Genomic DNA, 14,390 nt, shown 5'->3' with positions numbered 1-14,390 from the left:
GCATTGCAGTTTTGTACCGATTCAAGAGCAATTCACCAGCTTACATGTAATTTAAGTGATGTTCCTCCTGTCTGCAGGGGCCGGAGCGCCGCGAGGACTTGCCTTATCCTTCCTGCTGCGCTAGATGGCTCTGCTCTGCTCCTCGAGGCTGCTCCGTGCTAACCAGGAGAGCAGAGGCGTAACGGTGCTCAGATGCCCCCAATCGTTCCTAACTCCACCGAATTGAATCTCCAGCCCAGATATTACTTTCTTCTTAGGGAGAAATAATGCATGCCCTCCTGTCCTTTGGCATGTGGAGGATGCACTGCTGTAAATAAGATGAGTAGCATGCAGTTAGGTAAAGCCCAGAAGCGCATGGTATTGTTTTGCTTGTTTGTTTGTAATTGGCTTATGATCTTTCTGCTGCTGCTTGCTTTGTGCTTTATGGCCCTACTTTTGCTGACAATCACATCTGCTCAATGCCCTGCTCTCACGCAGCTTTTACTCCAGGGGTTACAGCAGAACGCTCACAGCAGCAGCCCTGAATGAAGGTGTCCTTCAGCTGCAATGGAGGAAATGGATGGGATCAAATTGTCAGAACAAGATCCGTGGCCAGATTTCCAAAAAGCAGCACAAATGTTGTCTGTTGTTCCTCTGGGGCTTATCTTCCTGCCATGCTGAGCACCAGCTCTTCCTCTTGCAGTTGTTGGGCACAAGAACATTCAGCCCATTTGCCCTTAAAACACGCTCAGGAATGAGGCTGCCTTCAGCTCTGCTGCTGATCCCCTTCTTTTGAGGGCCTGGGCGCAGCCTATGGGCTCCAGATGGGATCCTTTGAGTTTTTCAGATCCCTTTTGCAAACCTAATGCCAAACTGGTGAAACAAGAATAACTTGTGTTTATTTATTCTCCATTTTATTGCAAGCAAACACGATTTATTTTACATTCCCAAACCTTTGCAAATAAACCCACACACCTGAACCTACAGTCAGCTGCCAGAAAGAAGATTCCCTGACACTTTTCTTCCCATAAATTACTTCTATTGATTGAAAAAATAGTAGTAAATATTTTGTGTAGAACACAACATTTTTGAGGTTCAGATTGAAGAAGATCAGTGCAAGAGCCAGAATAAAGGATGGACAAGGGCTTGTTCGTTCTCCTTTCATGCCTGGCTCTGTGGCATGGCTTGGTGCTGTTTCTCTAGGGATGCTCTTATTTTAGCCTTTCCTGAGCAATAATATTCAGGGAATGGAAATTCTGTGAGATGAGATACCTGTAATTACACCTTTCAGAGCGCTGTCAGCAAGTTTTTACATTTTAAAGAAAAATCCTGTGTTTCTGTACTTGAACAAACCAACATTTTAAGGGCTTTCTGTCTGTTTTTGTGTCCTCTCACCCACCCAAGGCACTGATGTCAGCCTTTCAGTAAGGAATAGCACACAGAGGTGGAATAGAGGTATTTTCTCTTGGGACAAGCACTTGCATTCTAATCATTGCTTCTTTATCTTGGAGCAACACACTCAGCAATGCAGTGCTCCACAAATAGAAGTCAAAGTGCCCAGTTTCTTTCTGCAGCAGAGCAAGACAGATTACTGCCTGCTCAAGAGCTGATATATAAGAAGTTAATGGTATAAAGCACAAACCAGGTGACACGTGAAAATGAAGCAACAGCAAGAATAGCAAAAATACAGGCTCTTAAAAATGGGTGTGCATCAGTGGAGGGCATTTTTATTTGGTCCAGAAGAGATGGGATTTACCACGTGTGAACAGTTCCTGTTTGGAGGGAATGGTAGCAGGACAGAAGGAGGCCCTGGGCTGCTACCCTGAACTTCACTGGTATCAAGAGATCCTAATTTGGCTCGTGCACTTTGGCCTGATAGCAGTAAGATCTCCATACTGCTGCAGCCCCAAAACCTCAGCAGTGCTGGAAAGAAAGCTCCCAAAGCTGCACGACTGCTGTGCAAAAGCACACAGGTGTCTGTGGACACCTCTCCCTTGCACAACCACGATGAAGATGGGAGGAGGAGGTGTGTTCTGCCTATCCAAAAGTAAACCCCAGGAATTATCAGATCTTGGCGTAGTTTCACAAACGCCTTCATTTCGCTCCTGCTCTTATTCGCTCTTTCCTGTCTTTTGCTCAGGGTTGTCCTTCCAGATACGGATGGTCAGGCAGGTTGCCATGGCCAGCCAGCCCAGGTAGGGCAGCATCAGCAGCGCTGCCACCTTGTTGATGCGGTACCAGGAGCACACGGTGCCGATGGCCAGGCTGTCCAAGCACAGGATGTCGATCAGCGCCTGCAGAGCAGACAGAGGAACATTATTGTTGTTCTTCCTCTTGGGAACACACAGCAAGACGAAAAACCCTCCTGCTACAGGTCATCACAGGATGGCCCGGGTTGGGATGGACCTCAAGGATCGTGAAGCTCCAACCCCCTGCCACATGCAGGGCCACCAACCTCCCCATTTCATAGCAGCCCAGGCTGCCCAGGGCCCCATCCAACCCGGCCTTGAAAACCTCCAGGAACGGGAGCATCCACAGCCATGGAGGTTGGGAGAAGGAATAGAAATCAGGGAGACTTCATGCTGTGGATTCAGCTAGGCTGATCCTGAGCCCTAAGACCTCGGCTCTGGACTCAAATGAGTGAGACCAAACCGGGAGTGAGAGCAGTGCCATTGCTTTGTTTGTTATTGGGTTTCACAGATTAATACACTGCTCAGTGGCCCTTCTACTGATAATGCCTATGTGGGTGCATCAGAAACATGCTCATCAGTACCAATGGCTGCTATCACTTTCTAAATGTACATTTCATCAACAGGGTGACAAAGCTGAGATGGAAACATGCCAATCTGTGCCTCTGATGTTCAGATAAATGTTTCTTGAGTCCAGCACGTGCCCAGCTCTGCCACGCTGCCATACCTTCACGCATATCCTCCTAAAGGCTCTGCTATGCACACTGTGTTGTGTTGTACTGCTCGATAAGCACAGCTGCTGTTCCCTCCCCCAGGGATGCTGCTTTGCTGCTTGCCTGGGCAGGGTGTGTCTCTCAGAAGGACTTATCTGCCACCCCGAGTCCTTAACAGGGAGATGCAACAGCTGGGCTATTGACTTTTGAATCTCCCGCCCTGCTCTGGTAGGATCCGCTATCAGAGGGACAGGAGCAGGGTGAGGAGTGGAGGGGGCTGATACCATTGCCTAGAGCCAGGTGCAGCATTAATTATAACAGAGCAAAAACTCTTCCTGCAGCTTTCTTTACAGTTGCGTAATGCCAGGTAGAAACTCTCCAAAGAGGCCCCAAACACCCAGTAGGGTGTCCAGGATACATTACCATCTTCAGGTTACGAGCACCAAAGAAGAAGGGAGGCCAAGCCCAGTTCAAGGCCAGCTGAGCCCCATAGAGGCCAAGCGGGATGATAGCTTTGCTGCTGCAGCCACCCAGGTCGTTCCAAATCAGGTAGGAGGCGTAGCTGTGAAGAGGGAAACTTGTCAGTGCTTTGCTGTCCCACAGTGAGTAAATCCATCATGTAGACAAACTCCTCACACGGAAGATTTGCAGCAGAGGTTTGCACGACTGCTGTATCTGCACAGCTGCTGCGTCTGCGCCCCTCGCTGCTCTCAGTCCTCTCATCTCCCACACCTGCGTGGCTCACAGGATTTCCCCAGAGCAGCGGTTTTTCTTGGTGTCCTATCACAGTGCTGAGGGTGGGCTGTGAGCAGCCTGAAGCACAGCCTGGAGCAAAAGCTGAGGAGCTCAGCTCAGAAGGCAGCTCAGCTTCATAGAATCACAGAATGGCCTGGGTTGAAAAGGACCACAACGATCATCTCCTTTCAACCCCCTGCTGTGTGCAGGTCACCAACCAGCAGCCCAGGCTGCCCAGAGCCACATCCAGCCTGGCCTTGAATCCCTCAGGGATGGGGCATCCACAGCCTCCTGGGGAACTTGGTGCAGCCTGGGCGCACACAGACCCCAGCGTGAGTGCAAGGCTAACAGCTGGGAATTCCCATTGCTGGGAATCAGCATACCTGCCCTGCCCTGCTGACCCAGGGAAAAGGAACATTAAGGCAAACTGAAGAGTTTGCAATATTGCACCAGAAGAAGCGTGATGAGCCAGGGGGGCAATGCAGCACTTACCCCATTCCGGTGTACAGGACGGTCCAAGCAACCGGGAACATTTTGCGGGGTGGGCACCATGAGGGCTTTTTCAGCTTCTCGTACCAAACAGGAGTTTCTTTCCTATTGATGAACCAGCCGAGGAAACCCCCGACGTGCGGCAGGACGGTAAAACCTACGGTGTAAGCCCACATCCTTCCCTGGCGACGTGCAGTGCTCTTTTGCCTATTGGGGCTTAAAAACAGCAATTGATCATCAGTTTGGAAATCGCTTTTTCTTGCTTTGATCTTTTCCGCTCCTTGCCTACCCTCCGCTTTAGTGGGTAAGTGTTTAATTTGTATTCAGCACTGCTACTGACTTCCCTCTGCCAGGCTGTGAAGTAGGGGTAATTATTTCTGCCGTGGTTACATTTTCCCCTTGATCTGCTGAGTAAAGTGGCTCCCGCATTATTTTCCGGGCTCTTACAAGCTCTGTGTGGCAGGGTTCACCTGAGGTGCTTATATTCTTAGCAGACAAGGCTTCAGTTACTTTTATCATTCCTCCTCTGAATGCTGAAGTCAGACAGCGCACAACTGTGTGTGCTCACGGAGCCTACACGTCTCAGCAGAGCTGTTATCTCTCCTCTGCATGCCATTCTGAATATGAAAACCCAGACAGATCATGCCTAGAAAACCCCATCCATTCTGACTTCATCTCACTTTTTGCCATGGATTTGTATTTTAATTGAGGTCTGCAACAAGACAGTGTCCTAACAGTAAATTAAATTGTCAATGAACCTCTTTTAATCCTCCCTGCAGCCCTAGCAGACAGAAGCAGAATTCTTGCCTCCATTAACAGGTAAGCTGAGGCACAGGTTTCTTAGTTTGCTCCCAGTCTAACCACGACCTGTTTGCATGAAAGGAACATATATTTAACAATTACCTTTCCAACACAAAACAGCTCTGGGAAGGATGGCATCCAACATTTCATTCCCCTGCTGTTATCCTCAGGAGGGCTGTGAACCCGACAGCCTCGTGCCCTTCCTCCATCTGTCTGTGTTCGCCTCCACTTTGCTCCATTAAGGAACTGAAGCTGAATTAGCATTTGTTGGAGATAAAGGATTCTCCAGGAGCACAGCAGCTCGGTGCTGTCAGCAGAAGCATGTAATGCACCTGAGCAGATGCACTTGGGGAGATTGCTTTTAGCAGTGCAAGGAGAGAGAAGGAGGCACACAAACAGCCCTGGTGCTCAGAGCACAGGCTGGGGATGCAGGGAGCAGAAGGGCAGGACCGATCTGCTCATCTGTGCAGCATTCTAACTCACAACCAAAGCTTTGCTATTGCCTGTGCTAATGGTTATTATTATCATCATCACGCTGCAGAGCTTTCCTCTTTAGAAGCTCACATCAGCCAGTCTGTATGTCAATAAGGAACAAATGCCCCCGACGCCGTCTGCCACCAACAATTCCTTCACCAGACAATTTATAGCACTATTAATGTGTCTCTGGAGGGAGAGAACCGAGCAGGCAGAAGCAAGCTGTCGCTCCTGCTTTTGGAGTGTAAACCAGCACCAGCCAGGCTGCCCGACACGCTGCAGAAGGGCTGCGGGCAGCACGGCCTTGCTTGGATATCTCAGTTTGCCTCCGTGGGGCTTGAGCTGTAAAGCCTTACCGTCTCTCACCGCCCGTCTGTGCCGTGCGAAGGAGAAAGGTCGGGCATCCGAGGCCAGCTTCTGCCTGCGCTGCTGCTGCTGTGCGAGGAGGGGGACGGCCGTTGAGTTTTGCCCAAATAGCAGAGAAAAGGGGTGTGTGCGCATCGCTGCGTGGGTCAGATTACACAGAGCCCAGAGGGGCCCTGCGTGCACCGCCTGGCCCTGGGCTGACGCTGCAGCGATGCTCGGGGTGATGTGCGGGCAGAGCACAGTGCCAAGGCGTAAGGCGTGCGGTGCTGATGAGCTGCGTGAGAGACAGGATGAGGATCAGGCCTGGGGTAGCATGAAGTCTGGGGGTGTTGCAGGGGTATGAGCTACGCCGATGTATTTCAACTGGGGATCTCAGGTTGGGCTCCTGTGGGCAGGAGGAGCTGCTGTGCCTGCAGGGAACCTCTGCCCTTGCCACTGCTGGGTGCTGCTGCACAGCTCGCTGGTCACCCTTGGGCTGAAAGTCACCGAGAAACACTTGGATCTGAAATAAAGATGTGAGAGGAGCATGTTAAATGGAAAAGGAAAAAGCTGGAAATCAATTTCCATTAGTAAGCTGTCTGCGAGAGATGGGGAATTAAACACTAATTTACTTCAGTTATGGGTCATTACCTGAATTCCATGGCCAGGAGCAGCTTTGCTGGTTACTGGCAGAATGCAGTATTACTGCTGTAACAGAACCACCGAGAGCTGCTGTTTTATTGGGCTCCGAAGAGAATTTTTTCAGGGGGAGGGAAGGAGAAAAGACAAAAAAACCCAACAACCCACATGGTAGGGGGATAGATTTTCAGCCAGCATAAATCAACCCGGTGCTACTGAGGCAGTGTTTGTACAGCATCATTACTGCTCTGAAAGAACAGATGCAACACGCGTTCATCAAGCAGAAGTCTGCTGCACATCCCAACAGGCTGCTGCTACCTCATGTGGGAGCTCAGGCCATGCTGCAAGGCAGGTGTGCCACAGCACAGCCCTGAGCAGCCCCAGTGCTCCCAGTGCTCCCAGTGCTCCCAGTGCTGGTGTGAGGTGGTGACAGCACAGTCACAGCAAACACTGGAGCAGTTGGTAGCTGGAAGCATCTCTCCTTCCCTGGGCTGGAGCACGGATCTCCATTGCCTTTCTGCTTGGCACAAGGCAGTGGAATCCCCTGGTTATTTTGGAGTATATTATGCTGAAAGCATTATTAAAAGCTAGGCGACAAATCACGAAGGTCTTGGTAATTTGTGAGGTTGGGGGATGATAGGTTATGACAGTAGAAGAGCAAATGCAAAGAGGGAAAATATAGCCCTGTGAGCGATGTATCAGCCTTACCTGAACTTCAGAGCAAAGAAGAGGGTAATGGTAATGAACAGATTTGCCCTGGATCACGGCAGACTGGCTCATGGCAGAGATGTCACAGCCTGGGGTGGGGGTACCACTGCTCTGGGCTTCTAAACAGTGTCTGCTATGGAGTGAATCAGCTGATGAAGTCAATGGTTTCAGATCATAGAATGGCCTGGGTTGCAAAGGAGCACAGTGCTCATCCAGTCCCAACCCCCTGCTGTGTGCAGGTCGCCAACCAGCAGCCCAGGCTGCCCAGAGCCACATCCAGCCTGGCCTTGAATGCCTGCAGGCACGGGGGATCCACAGCCTCCTTGGGCAACCTGGTGCAGCCTGGGCACACACAGACCCCAGCATGAGTGCACAGCACTGCAGGAGGAACAAGCCTGGCTGTGAACTGGGCAGCCTTCCTTCCTTTGGCACAGAAGAGTTTCTCTTTTCTTACCCAGATTTACGTCCCAATAATTCTGCTTTGAGTCACATTACCTCATCCTGTATTACTGTAAAATTACCTCTTAGTAAAATCATTGCTATATTACATCTCGCTATGCTTCTGTATATTAAAGTAATATTATTATTGGATTTTAGATCACTGTTGTATCACTGCAATATGTTTTCATGAGAGAGGGGACATAGGAGAGCAGAGTTACACAACCATATTTGTTTTCCTCTTCTTAGCAACCTTCTCACGTTGTCCCAAGAGGTTTCCGTTCCACACAAGATTAATTGCTCAAATACAAAAGCCCCGTTAACCTGAATATATTATCGAAAAGCAGCATATTTCAATCTGCCCTAGTTTTGAAAATAGAGATGCCAGGTCAGCTCCTGGCATAAATCTGCAATGCTCCACCAGGTCGGCAGAGCTCCTCTGATTTACACCAGCAATAAAGCCGGGCTGCTGTGCCTGCTGTGCTGAGACTGAGAGCCACTGTGGGGACGGAGTGGGGCAGGGACATCTGTGACAATTGCCACACTGTGAACAGCTCAGAGCTGCTGGCTCTGGCACTGCAGAGTAAAACATGGGAGTTGGAACGTGATGATGCTCGAGGTCCCTGCCAGCCCAAGCCGTTCTCTGATTCTGTGCCTGTTTGTACATTGAAATGATATTCTATTAGAAATAGCAGCGGTAACAGCGATAATCCACTAGTTTTCTTAGCATTGAAGCGTGGTTTTCAGCGTGCCATAAAGCACTGTGTGCCCACGGGCACTGCCTGCTCCTGGTGCCTGCCCACAGCTCATCCTGGGAGCCGCTTTGTGCAGTGTAAAACCCAACGGCTCTCAGCCTGTGGGCCAGAAGGCCAGAGCGAGTTCCAGGGTAGGCTCTCCATGGTGGGGGGCTCAGCACTGCTCACCCATCAGCGTGGTGGCAGTGAACTGCTGGACGGGGCTGCATCACAGCGATAACCCCGGGGGAACGGCTCTGCCTTATCTGCGTGCAGAAGTTGCACCCGGCAGTCAAAAAAGCAAACGCAGCTCAGCCCCTGTCTGTTTTACGAGGAGCTTAACGTGGGGATAGGCACAGGACTGCAAGCAATTAAGCTATGCAGCTTAACAAATTAGCGCGCTCTAGCTGAGCCTTGTTAATTAACCACGTGCCGCAGGCCGAGCCCAGCACCAATGCGACGTGCAGCGTCCTGCCTTCACCTCCCTGAGCTGCCATTCCTGCTCTGCAGAGCAGAGACCTGCACAGCTCAGCCCCAGACCCCTGGTGCCACCTCGATGCGTGCGGGTGGGATGGGGTGCAGACCCCCAGGGCTCAGCCTCAAGAATAAAGCCGCAGGAATCTGCAGCAAAGTCACTGCAGGCTGCTGTGTGGTGCTGGGTTAGCAGCTCCCAAACTCAGCTGCTTCCTTCTATCTCGCTAAGCCATGATCTCAGCCCTGGGATTAGCATCAGGTCGCGGATATCGGGTTTGAAGCCCATCCAGAGGGTTTTGTAATGCCCCAGAAATGCACTTTGACACCCATCTCAAGGTCCTTCCTGCACGTGGGGTTAATTGAGAAAACCTACTGCAGTTGGGAGCAATGCTCTCACTTAAATCAAATTCACCTCCACGTGCTGCTGTGCCCCTGAGAAGTTTGGGGAGGGGGTTTCCTTGTGGGACCTTCCTGAGGGCTGGGAGCAGCAGCAGTGAGCTGGGGGAGGGCAGCAGCAGCCCGGCGGGCCAGAAACACCAACCCAGGGGCAGCGTCTGCTGAGCTGCTGGGGGCATTAATCAGCCTGCAGAGTGTTTATTGCTGGTGGTTATGCATGAAGAGGAAAGGCAACAGCTGCCTGGAATTTTCAGTTGAAGCCATTTTCCATCCTGATTTATTAATTCGAGGCTTCCACATGACCTGGGAAGAAGCGCTGCCTCTAAATCTGCATTTATTGGCTTTGTGTTTTTGTTTTTTTTCACTTAAGGCCAAGATCCAGCTGGCTGAGTCACTGCATCCAAGCATCTCTTGTTTTAACAGAAATGCCGTTTCCAGCCAGAAAACTTCAGCAACTGCTTCTTCTTGATCAAAATGATTTGGCTGAGCGTTATGAACCCGTCAAAATGCATCCAAACAGTGCTTTGAGAAGACTTTTGTTTGGGAGAACAACTGCTTTATTCTCTTTATTACTTCGGTCTTTCACAGAAATAGAAAGAGAAAAGGTGAAAGAACACAGAGACCCCAGGGAACTCATAGCAAAGGGAAAAGAGAGAGACGGATTCTGCAGCAAGTAAAGAAAGAGAAAACTTTGCTAAGAAAGAGAAATCAAAACATTTGGAAGATAGGAGGGATGGCAGCTGGAGAGTGGGAGAAAGGCAGAACTTCTCCTGAGCCGCTCCTCTGATGGCTTTTCAGTGGCTTCCTGAGCAGCTGGAGCATTTCTTCCCTTGCATGATGGCCCCTACCAACCTGCAGCATCAGCTGTGCTTATCCCAGGCAGCAGTGAGGTGCCAGCTGGGCTGGGATGGAGCGCAGTGCTTTGGCTGGGGGCAATGCTCCGTGTGTGCCACAGAACCACAGAATGGAGGAGCAGCACGGAGCCAATGGAGATCACCAGCACCTGATCATCCCTGCAGCCCCTCCAACTCCACGTCTGCCCTTTATTGGGGAGCCCAGGGCAGAGCAGAGGGGAGCAGCGCCTCCTCACCCTGCTGGCTGCGCTCTGTGCCGTGTGCCCTAAGGAACCACCAGGGCAGCCGATGGTTCGCCGCCAGGACCCCCAGGTCCTTCTCTGCAGAGCTCCTTTCCAGCAGCTCAGCCCTGTACCTGCACTGATATGTGAGGCTGTTCCTCCCCAGGTGTGTAATTCTTGCAAGATGATTGCAAAGAAGAGGAGTTTATCAGTGTCTTGTGCTACTCACGTGCTGCTGCACAGCTCAAAGGCAGTTATCTGGGCCAGCAGGCTCTGTCCTCTCTCAGCTTTCTGACCTCAGTCTCCCTTTGGCAATAACAGCCCACCAACCCCTCTGGTGTAAATACCCCCAGCCAAGTGCAATCAGCTCACATGCCAGGGTCCTTCCCCTGACAATTTGGGAGGCCAAAATGATGCAGAGAGGTTTGAGCAAACGTAAGAGTGTTTTAGGGTAGAGGGAGCTTTGAGTTTGGAAAGTGACCTGTATGAACACAGTGCTGTGGTACGCTCTCCTCCAATGACTGGAATAGGTAAAAACTGAAATCCCTGCTCCCTTTGTGCTGAACCAGTTCTAACTTTGACAGAAGAGATTCCTCCTTCTGCAGCAGATATCCATCCCAGAGAGCTGAGTTCCTGCAGAATCCCCATGATGACGAGGTATATCACAGATGTGAAGTCACTGTGCCAGATTTCCAGCTCTGAGCCTGCAAGCACCAGCAGAGCAGAGCACATCCGTGCCAGAACCATCCCAGCTGCTGGAGCGGTCCCACCTCTGCCCTGCCATAAGCGCTGCCATGCTCTCGAGCTGTCCTCACTTCAGGTCACCCACAGGGAAAGTTGGGAGGATATGGGAACAAGGAGTGAGCATGAGAAGAGCCCAGCTCTCTTGCTGCCAATTGATAGCATGAAAAAATAGATACTGGCTTAGCAGTTTGCACTGCTGCTGTCAGAGCTGCCAGTTCTTCTCAATCACAGCATTTTGGTGCATCGCCTGCTCTCGTTCCAGCTGGGAGCTCCAAGCTGCTTCCTTCCCCCTGTGTGCAATGCCAGAGATGGGTGATGAACCAACACAGGAGGTGAGTGGATGGGGACAAGGCCCAGGGAAGGAGGGCATCCCTGTCAGCACAGTGACACAGCTCAGGGCTGCCCAGAGCCTGACCTGATTCTAGAGGCAAGGACTGCCTCAAATGCCAGATCTGGGTTTAGGTTGCCACCAGCGCTCAAATTCTGGTCAATTCTATTTGAATGGCCAAAGGCAAATCCCTCAGTAATATTGTGGCCTTATTATTTTTTTTCCTGCTAATTTAATTAGGAGCTTGATCCGGTTTTGGGGCAGGACACAAAGTGGATTATGGGAGCAGTTTGCTCTTTAATTGGGGTCATTTACCCTTTGTTAAAGTATAACCTTTGCCTGCAGGGCCGCCAGGTCCTGCTGCGTGGCCGGGGATGCTCCGGCCCTGCTTGAATCCCACTGCAAAGCACCAAGCAGCAACTGTGTGATATGGCTATGTACAGAGAGCAGGAACTGGAGGGTAAATGTTTATTTACACTGCAATGCCTCACCTGCTGCTGGCTGGCTGCGCAGGCTGAGCCCTACTCCTTTTGCAGCGGTGCATGACCAAAGCCCTTGTCTCCTCCCTGTGCTCACATATGCATTCCCCAGGATTAATTCTGCAGAAATGAGCATGGCTGGGGCTCAGGCCCTGCACCCCTTCTGGTCCCATGTCCTCTTGGCAGACGTCCTGTCCCCATCCCCAGCTCTCAGTGTAACTCACCACCGGTCAGAGGCACAGATTGCAAGGCCAGGCGTACCAAGGGTAAAGGAACTGTCACTGCTCTGCCTGATGGACACTCATTCACAGCAATGTGGGATGGGGCAGAGCAGCGGATGGGAGCTGCTGAGCCTCTTGGATTCATTGCTAAGCCGGCTGGAAGATAACAGCCACGCTGCTCTGCCTGCTGACACAGCAAAGCCATCGCCATGCAGTGCTACAGCAGCCATGCATCCCATCACCACGAGCAGTGTGGTTTCTCCTCACAGCAGCAGCAGGCAGTGCTGTCTGCCAGCCCTCCCAGCACAGGGCAGGGGCAGCACCTCCGTCCTGTTGGATGTTTCTGGCAGCAACACACGTATCCTCTTTACTTGCTGGAGTGTGTTACAGACCTGTTGTAACTGAGAGCTGAGAACCCCGCCACCCTCCTCTGCAACAGATCTCTCTTTCGTGATTTCCAGCCCTCCTTGTTTCCTGAGGCGTGGACAGGTCCTAAATTTTGAGGCAGGACAAGAGCTGCTGATCAGACAACAGCATGCTGCACCCTGCATCCCTACAGCACCAGCTCTCAGGGATGGTAAAGCGGGATTCAGCAGCAGATCCTTCTTCCCTCATGCTGGCAAAGCTGTGAGGAGGCAGCTTTGCTCTCCCTAAACCAATGGGGAAGCTGAGCATCTCATGCAGATCTGTGCAAGGGAACCTGCAATGCACCCACTGGTACCTCAAGCACCCAGCAAAGAACACCAGAAGGAGTTTGCACTGTGTGTACCATTTTATTTTCAAATATATATATATATATTACATCACTTTAAAACAGAATATTTGTGAAAGGAAAGGATTTTGTGGTAAAAGCAAACCCGCCGTGTCCCTGTGTCTGCAGGCAGCTCCTTCCCCAGCTCACCACAGACTCTGCCTGCTCCTTCCTCCCCTCCTGCTGCCAGAGGGGATGCCTGCAGTGCAAGGCACGCTTCATTGGTCCATGGTGTGCCCTGCTGTGCTGGGAGAGAGCAGGGCTTTCTGCAGGGATGGGGAAAGGAGCTGGGGAGCGAGCTGTGAGGAGCACCGTGTGCTTCAAGTATGTGGTGTGCTCTGCAGGAGGCTGAACTGGGCACGAGCACCAAGGATGCTCTCTGGGGTGGGAGGGTGGGTGGGGGTTGTGGCTCAGTGCAGGGCAGGGGGGTGCTGACCAGCAAAGCTGAAATCAGCCTCCTCCATCCAGCAGGGAAAGCCAGGGTGGTGGGCAGCCTGCCATGCCTCCAGGTGCTCAGTCAGAGCTCTTCCTCCAGCTCTTCCTCCAGCCTCTCACCCCCTTGTTACAGACCCGTTATAATCTGGATGAAATCCCAGCCCCAAACACACCCTTCTGCTTGAACCCAGTCTTCTGTCTGGGCTGTGCTCCCTTAGCACCTCTTCTAGGCACAAAGAGCCCCTCACCAGAAGAACTCCTTTTCCTCCCTAAATCCTTCCCATGCAGGGACTCAGCACCCCTCTCTGCAAGCCCTGGGGTGCAGCTCCTCCTGCAGTGACTGCAGCCATCCGACCCCACAGATCAGGGTCTGTCTGCAGAGGGGATGCAGCACTTGGCTTCCCCCCCTGCACAGTGCAGGGCAAGCAAACCATGCATTGGCACTGCTGAGTGCTGAGCATCAGAGCTGCTCCTTCCTGAAATGCAGGCCCACCATGGGCTGTTGACAAGCAGCATCCCTGCCCACCAAACCCCAAAGTGATTCAGTCACTTTGCTCACTCTTTCCTTCCAACTGCTGTGCCCACGTGAACAACCTTCTCCTTATGAAAGGCCACAGCAAAGCCTTCTCACCTTCTGCTTTCATTTCCCAGCTGAGAGTTTCCCACCAGGGGAGGAAGGCAAAATGTGGCAGCCATACCCCATAGCACCACAGCAGCTGGGAAGGTGACAGGAGGAGCATCCACTGTCCACAATGCCACCTGTGGCTGGTTAAACACAGCTTATGCTGCCTAAAACCATAATTCTGCAGCACTAAACGTGCTGACCCAGACTTTCAGGGAGAACCTGGACTTATCCTGAGAACCTGCAGGAGCCCAGCAGTGCCTTTGCTGCATGTCAGACTCCCAGCTCAGCACCCAGCAGCGCTGCTGTCACCCAGCAATAGGACACAGGGCTACAGGGCAGCACCCAGCAGTGCTCCCAGTCCAAGCCTGCTGGGTGCCAGGGGTGAGGAAGGCAAGGAGAGATGAGAGCAGAGGGAGGCAACGTGCTGACATCGTGAGGCAGTCCTCCCTTTAATCCCCTGAGAAAAGAATATATGGCTAGGAATGGAAACTTCCCTTCGTTCAGCACCGAGGTTAAAAACTCCCTTCTCAGTTCTGGTATCACAGACTGCATCAACGCTTGATCATCTACCACAGAGCTGAAAAGTCTCCTTTATTTAACGTCCCCTGGCCTTACACT

At 51.7% G+C, this 14,390-nt stretch overlaps 2 protein-coding genes across 3 annotated transcripts in view; one reads left to right on the top strand and one right to left on the bottom strand.

Annotated features, from left to right (window-relative positions):
- Positions 1-14,390, top strand: part of ITPR3 (inositol 1,4,5-trisphosphate receptor type 3) — a 275,096-nt gene that overhangs the window by 193,041 nt on the left and 67,665 nt on the right. The window lies entirely within an intron of this gene.
- On the bottom strand, positions 702-5,902 carry TSPO2 (translocator protein 2). 2 transcript variants are annotated; one of them, XM_048926352.1, is made up of 4 exons: positions 5,737-5,902; positions 4,109-4,312; positions 3,305-3,443; positions 702-2,273 (listed from the first exon to the last, which is right to left on the bottom strand). In XM_048926352.1, the coding sequence occupies exons 2-4, from the start codon at positions 4,279-4,281 to the stop codon at positions 2,091-2,093; spliced, it is 495 nt and encodes a 164-aa protein (XP_048782309.1). In that variant the 5' UTR covers positions 4,282-4,312; positions 5,737-5,902; the 3' UTR covers positions 702-2,090. The 2 variants fall into 2 exon arrangements, with proteins under 2 accessions (XP_048782309.1, XP_048782308.1); XM_048926351.1 differs by having other exon boundaries at positions 4,109-4,321; positions 5,737-5,900.

The sequence above is a fragment of the Lagopus muta genome, chromosome 24, assembly GCF_023343835.1.
Source record: "Lagopus muta isolate bLagMut1 chromosome 24, bLagMut1 primary, whole genome shotgun sequence".
Taxonomy (NCBI): Eukaryota; Metazoa; Chordata; class Aves; order Galliformes; family Phasianidae; genus Lagopus; species Lagopus muta.
Note: the sequence above shows the minus strand (reverse complement) of the source record. Positions and strands in the feature narration are given on the sequence as shown.

Coding starts and splice junctions, on each gene's coding strand:
- TSPO2 (XM_048926352.1), bottom strand. CDS start 4,281: ATGTGGGCTTACACCGTAGGTTTTACCGTCCTGCCGCACGTCGGGGGT. Junction 3,444..4,108: donor GTCCTGTACACCGGAATGGG/GTAAGTGCTGCA, acceptor CCCTCTTCACAG/CTACGCCTCCTACCTGATTT. Junction 2,274..3,304: donor GTGCTCGTAACCTGAAGATG/GTAATGTATCCT, acceptor TCTGCTCTGCAG/GCGCTGATCGACATCCTGTG.